Here is a 6,022-nt window from a genome sequence, read left to right as displayed (position 1 = left end):
CAACACTGCTCTGCCACAGTCTGTGACTCACTCTAAGTGTTCTATGGTTACATGTGTACACTAGATGGCAGCATTAGTAACAGTAGTTTGGTTTAGGTCCTTTTATTTGTCAGGAACAATACCCATTGATCAAAACTGTGAATGAAGCTGACTAATGAGGCTGTGTAATCATTCATTTTCCTGTCTAGACATGGAAATGGCACCTTTGTAGCTATTAAAATCTAGTCCAGCAGTATTTTTAATCCATATAACACACATTTAATCATTTGTGTAACCTTTCATAATAATATGTTCTCTTCTATTCCAGTCTCAACTAATTACTAGGGATATTTTTTTCTTGTTGTTGGGTGATATGTTGGCAAGACATATGTCTGTGATCCAAAATAGTCGCTATTTATTTATTTGCTGCTGAGCAGAAACAGAACAAGTGTACTCCATATATTAACGGTGTGCCTAATTTTAATATATAGAAATTATATAATGTCTAAAATACAGTGATGCTACTGCTACCTAATGATAGCAGTATGATTTAACAGAATTGAGAGAGGATCTAGTTTAGTTTCGTTTCATTTATTTGCACGTATATGCATAGAAAAATACATAAAAAACAGGTTAAAACACTGTGCAGGAGAGGTTAGAAGCCAAAAATGGCTTATGAAGATACCTCCCCTATTAAATAACAACCATCCTACATAAAAATAAAAGGATAAAAACGAATATTGCATACTTGAATCAAAGTTCCAGACTAAGAAGTATTACGAAACTGAAAAAACAAATTACAAATAAATCAATCAAGTGTCAAGAGTCTTTGCAAGTAAGTGTCCTTTTCAGATGTTTTTAGAGTAACAATAATGTAGGTTATTATTGTAGATATGGAAGAAGGTTGCTCTAAAGAGATGGTCCTCTGTGTTTCAATGAATATTAATTAAGAGACATGCAACAATATGGAAAATAAAGGTCCTTAGAGAGTCTTTGGAACATGAATCAATGTCTGAGGAAGACTTAATTCAGTGAAGAAATAGTTCAGCTAAGAAATGAGGGATCCTGAGCATGCACTCTTTGTTTGTGTCAAGTAATTCAGCCATATAAACAAAAAGGATCTGGTGGAAAAAAAACATCATAATTTAGCAATTTGGGCAACACTGTATTACAATACAGTCTTTAGGTGTGGCACGTTTGTCACACAGTTGTTACACAGGTGACTTGCTGATTTATTCACCAATAATTCATCACTATTATGCCACTGCAAAAGTCAAAATGCTGTGATTATTAGTATGACTATTATTATTATTATTATTATTATTAATATATTATTCTGGGGACTGTTTACTGTTTTTACGCGCATTCATAGGCCGTCGAACAATCCCATTGTAGTTGTTATAATATGAATATATGATAATGTTTTGGTCGAGGCAGAAAGTTACAATCACAGAGACGCTTTATTAGAAGTATCCTCACAAGTGTAACAAGTATTCAATAAAAAAGCATCACATTGTCTCCGCAAGTTAATGTAAAACTCCTCTAGTTCAATAGTTGCCCAAACGTCCGCCTACACGTGAAAGCATCACAGCTTCGTTCCCTTGAGAGGATCTGGCCAATCAGAAGGCGTCTGCACCGCCACGTGACAACCCGACTAGTAAATTACGATTGACTTGAGAGTTGCTGATTGTAGGCTACTTTCCGATGTACAGTGACTCAAAGCGGACAACTTTACGCCGTTGTTGGAGTTAGTTCTTCTAACGGAAATGCCCTCGTGTTTTCAAAGGCTCCGTTAAGTCAAGTTCTCTTCGGTTATCGGGGCCATTATGTCAGTAAACTGCAGAGCAGGTGAGTTAAAGTATCGTTTTTTGTTTTTTTTTGGCTGTGCCAGCAAAGCAGTTTATAACCCGGGTCGACACAGCATCACTTTTCATAGTAAACTGTCCGGAAAAAGAAATGTTGAGGTCGCGCTGTCGTTGCTGAGATTGTACTTCATTTTTGCTCTTTTAACTCACATATGTTAACTTTTATTAGTGTTCTCCTTTTATGAAAATGTGTGGCAGCCGGTTTATGTATTGATAGATAACGTTATTTTACCAACAAGCTAGCTAACGTTAACAGCAGTTGCTCAACGTCACAGCCATTGCAGGTAATGTGAAAATACTTCAGTTAGGTATTAACATTGCTCCAGAAGGAAACATTTAGACTTTAAATGCCATAAATAACCATAAGAAGTGTTAAGCTGGCTGTAAAGTCTAAAAGTAGTGTGACAGACATAGTTTATATTTTAGAAAACACAGAAAAGACACACAAGTAGGTGGGAGTAGTGAAGATGGATTTTTGTTAGTTTTTTTTTTGTTTTGCATTTTGAGTATATACTTTGGCTCCTTTGGTTTAAGTGGTTATTAGCATGTGTAACAGGTCTGTACCAGGTCACAGCAGATTAATAAGTGTGTGTAAAGGAGACCCTCATCCACACAGACACACAAACACACCATCCTCACACACTATTCTGTCTTCCAGCCATCCAGGGACCAGGGCAGCGTGTTAAGTTCAGGGGCTAGCTGGCCTGCTGTAACCCCTGCAAAGGGTGGCATCTGGAGTGGCTGCTGGGATGCTACGAAAGAGCAGCAGCAGCAGCAGCAGTGGTGGCGGTGGGACTAAGCACACCCAGGGTCTGCCACGACATCTCCCCAAGACCCACACAGGATCTCTGTCTGCTGGATCCACCAAGACCTGGGACATAAACCACAAGAACCCCAATCCTCTGAGCAGTATGGGGCTAACGTCCAACCTGATGGGGGCTCCAGGAGTGGACCCGGAGTATGTGATGCATCTTGTGAATGATGTACGGGGGTTCGCGGATGTGTTGCTCCATCTCAAGGAGGCCTTTCAGTGTAAAGGTGAGTTAAGGGGGGGTTCAGGGGTGTGGAAGACCATTTCATGACATAGTTGAAGACAGGAAATCCACCTTCAGATACTTGTTACCTATAATCAGTGTTGCATGCTCAGTGTGATTTGTGGGTTACACACTGATAACAGTGTAGAAACATTTTTTTTGAGTGCGTCACTTTTACTTCAGTTGGGATTTCTCACATATCTTAGATAGACTTGCAACAAACCCCAGATAGTGAAGGGAATGTGTTGCACTCAGGTGGTGGCCCAGAGAGCAAATCCACAGCATGATAAGAGCAAGAAAGTTAGACTTTTTCCACTCAAGTAAGTCTTTTAGAGGAGAGAAGAACACAACTGTCTTGTCTGTAATGGATTTCTCTTTGTGTATTTGCTTACCATTTGTCTAGAAAGAAGCCAGCGATGCTATAGATAGCTAAAATAGTCTGCCAGCAAATTCCGTTGCAGTATTGACAAGATGTCATGTTGTCTTTGTTTGCCCAGTTGTTCACAGTTGCTAAACATGGCAACAGCTTTTTAAACAGTGTTACAGCGAAAACATTTTTCTTTGACGCACAGTTAGTATACCGCACAAACACAGCCCCTGTTTTTGCTTTGATGCCTTCTGTGCTTACACCCACAAAGTATAGGCCTAGTTGCACTCACACAGATCCTTCCTCCAGGAAGGATCTGTGTGTTTTTGTGATGTTGCAGATAGATAACCAAAGCTCAAAGTTTGTCACAGTGACGGATAGCCAGAACCACCTGTGGAGTCTCAGTTCATAGTGTGAATAACAGCCCCACCGCTAACGTGCTGGTGCGCGTGCAGTGTTGTTGTAGCGTTTTACAAATACACAAACCTGACCACACACGGAAGACACCCGAGCAGCCATAGGTTAGCTACTTTCTCTCTGTTTTTCTCACTTGGTTTGGATGGCTTTGCTCTTGTTTGCAGACACACAGAAACACTCCACCCACACAAGTGCTCACAAAGTGTTCAAAAAGGCTTCACAGTAGTACACACACTGATAGTAACACAGGGAATAGTATTATTTTTCAATATCTGTTTATCTGTGCATATATTTTCTTTATCATTATCAATCATATCACTGTGAGCAGACCTCTGATTTTAGAGTTTGCTGTCTCCTCATTGACAGAGGAATTTCTCCCTGTGGATTAAAATGCGAGACTTCCACTATCACAACTACTGCTTCTGCTGCTCTGCTAAAAGAGACATAGGCCTACACACACATTCACACATGCTGAGGTCCATCTGCAGGTCTGGTAGTGGGAGTGAGTTGTTTAGCCATTCCTTTGGCTGGAGGAGTGAGGCCTCTGTGAGTAAGCCTTGGCTCGCGTCGTGCTGAGTGTTGCTCTGAGCCATCACAGAAACATTTGGGATATTCACCTCCCCGTTAACAACAGCTCTTATTGAGCAGGTGGGGATGAAATCATACCATATGACCCTCTAATATCATTCTGCTATTTGTCATTTGGATTAGCAGTTTATTTTCGTTTGCCTTTTCGCAGGGACACAGACACAAGCGGCTTGGCGGGACAGCTCATGCAAGATGCTGCCACCATAATGTGGTTTGCTGTCCAGTCAGAAGTAAACATTGAGTCGTTTTCGATACAAATCGCTAACAAAGACGGCTTGAGGATGGTCACAGTTTAAATACAGTCGAAGTCACCAGTCCTCCCAGCTTTGAATACACACTGTGATCTGAGACAGTAAACCAAAAAATGAGACATCAACCATGTTCCATAAAGCTATACTGGGGAAGCAAGACATGTATCATCTCCAAACTGGAATGTGATTTAGAGACTGACAGTTTTGAGCATGTCCCATTAACTGTATATCCTGAGAACTGTTAGTCATCATTCTGACTCCTGTTCACTGGCACAGGATGAATTTTGGGTCGTCTCTTAAAGACAGACACTGATTACCAACGTTGAATATTTGTTTTCCTTTGGCAGTGAGGTTCTTGTGATCAGGCTCACATGATCTCAATGTCCAAAGACACAGATCTGTGTAGCCTTGTAGCAAATGCGCGTTTCTGTCACCAAACATTTACTTAATTTAAAGTTAAATAATGTCCATGGTCCCTTATGTGAGTTTACGTAATGGTGTCCAGTTGTGTGTACGTGTAAACATCCATAATTATATTGGATTAATGTTTTTAATTAATTTGTTTTTTGGTCTAAGGGGTCAGGACAGGCTGGAAAAAGCAACAGCCAAATGTTTCTTTACTACTGAAAACAGGTTGTGTCTCTATTTTTGGTAAAAGCACATTAGATAAACAAGAATAAAACTCACCTGACTTGTGTGTTAGGAGTTTAAAACGATGTTAAATATAAGCTAATACTTAATGTATGATCCCCAACAGTCTATTGCAAAGTCCGGTCAGATTGAACACACATCAACAATGCTTATGTGTGCTAACATTATATTTAATTAAAAATGTATGGCCATAACAATTAGCTATAAAAGATTTTCTTTTTTCAAATTTTCCTGAAAAAGCTGTATTTTTATGTAACTGACCTTCAGCATGTTCACAATCTTCACAATATCATTAATAGGAATGTAAGGTATTTCCTAAAAGAAATATTGCTTGGCTATGTCTCTGCTCATAGTGTTATTGTGATGTGATTTTTCTGGCTGCACCAGGTCTCCATGTAGCTTCAGAAAGCTGCAGGAACAAGGGAGTGAGGGAAGTGGGGAAGAGGTTAGTGAGGCACATGCCAGCTCTCATGTTATTCTTTTCATATTTGGAAAGGTCTGTCACTGGAGTACTGTGTGAAACTGACACAATGCTTTTTTTTGCTCAAAGGCATGCGCCTGTTGGGATCTGGCAGGTTTGTATTCCCCTCCATGTGTGCGTCATACAGAGAAAACTCAAAGAGTTTAGCTTGGAAGATGCTTATTTTTACTCTCAGGACACCCACCGGTTTTGAGCTGGAGGCACATGCACGCAGCGTGTTTGGTTGACGGAAACCCACAGGGGAACGCCGTCAGTGACCGTAAGCTTGAGTTAACTAGACCCACCACGTTCGCACCCACAGCTTCACACTTATAGATTCCCCAGGGTCAGATTTGGGGTGTAGATTTACACTTTCTCCCATAACCGGGTCCTCGGTCACAGCGCTCGCA

At 40.5% G+C, this 6,022-nt stretch overlaps 1 protein-coding gene across 1 annotated transcript in view; it reads left to right on the top strand.

Annotated features, from left to right (window-relative positions):
- The first annotated feature begins 1,654 nt into the window (after nucleotides 1-1,654).
- Nucleotides 1,655-6,022, top strand: part of LOC125902006 (rho GTPase-activating protein 29-like) — a 34,609-nt gene continuing 30,241 nt past the window's right edge. Inside the window, exons 1-2 of the mRNA XM_049598089.1 lie at nucleotides 1,655-1,827; nucleotides 2,503-2,882. Coding sequence (XP_049454046.1) covers nucleotides 2,594-2,882 — 289 coding nt within the window. The 5' untranslated portion in view covers nucleotides 1,655-1,827; nucleotides 2,503-2,593. The remainder of the gene's footprint in view (nucleotides 1,828-2,502; nucleotides 2,883-6,022) is intronic.

Source organism: Epinephelus fuscoguttatus, linkage group LG15, assembly GCF_011397635.1.
Source record: "Epinephelus fuscoguttatus linkage group LG15, E.fuscoguttatus.final_Chr_v1".
Taxonomy (NCBI): domain Eukaryota; kingdom Metazoa; phylum Chordata; class Actinopteri; order Perciformes; family Serranidae; genus Epinephelus; species Epinephelus fuscoguttatus.
The sequence above is the reverse complement of the archived record's forward strand: the minus strand, read 5'-3'. Positions and strand labels throughout refer to the sequence as shown.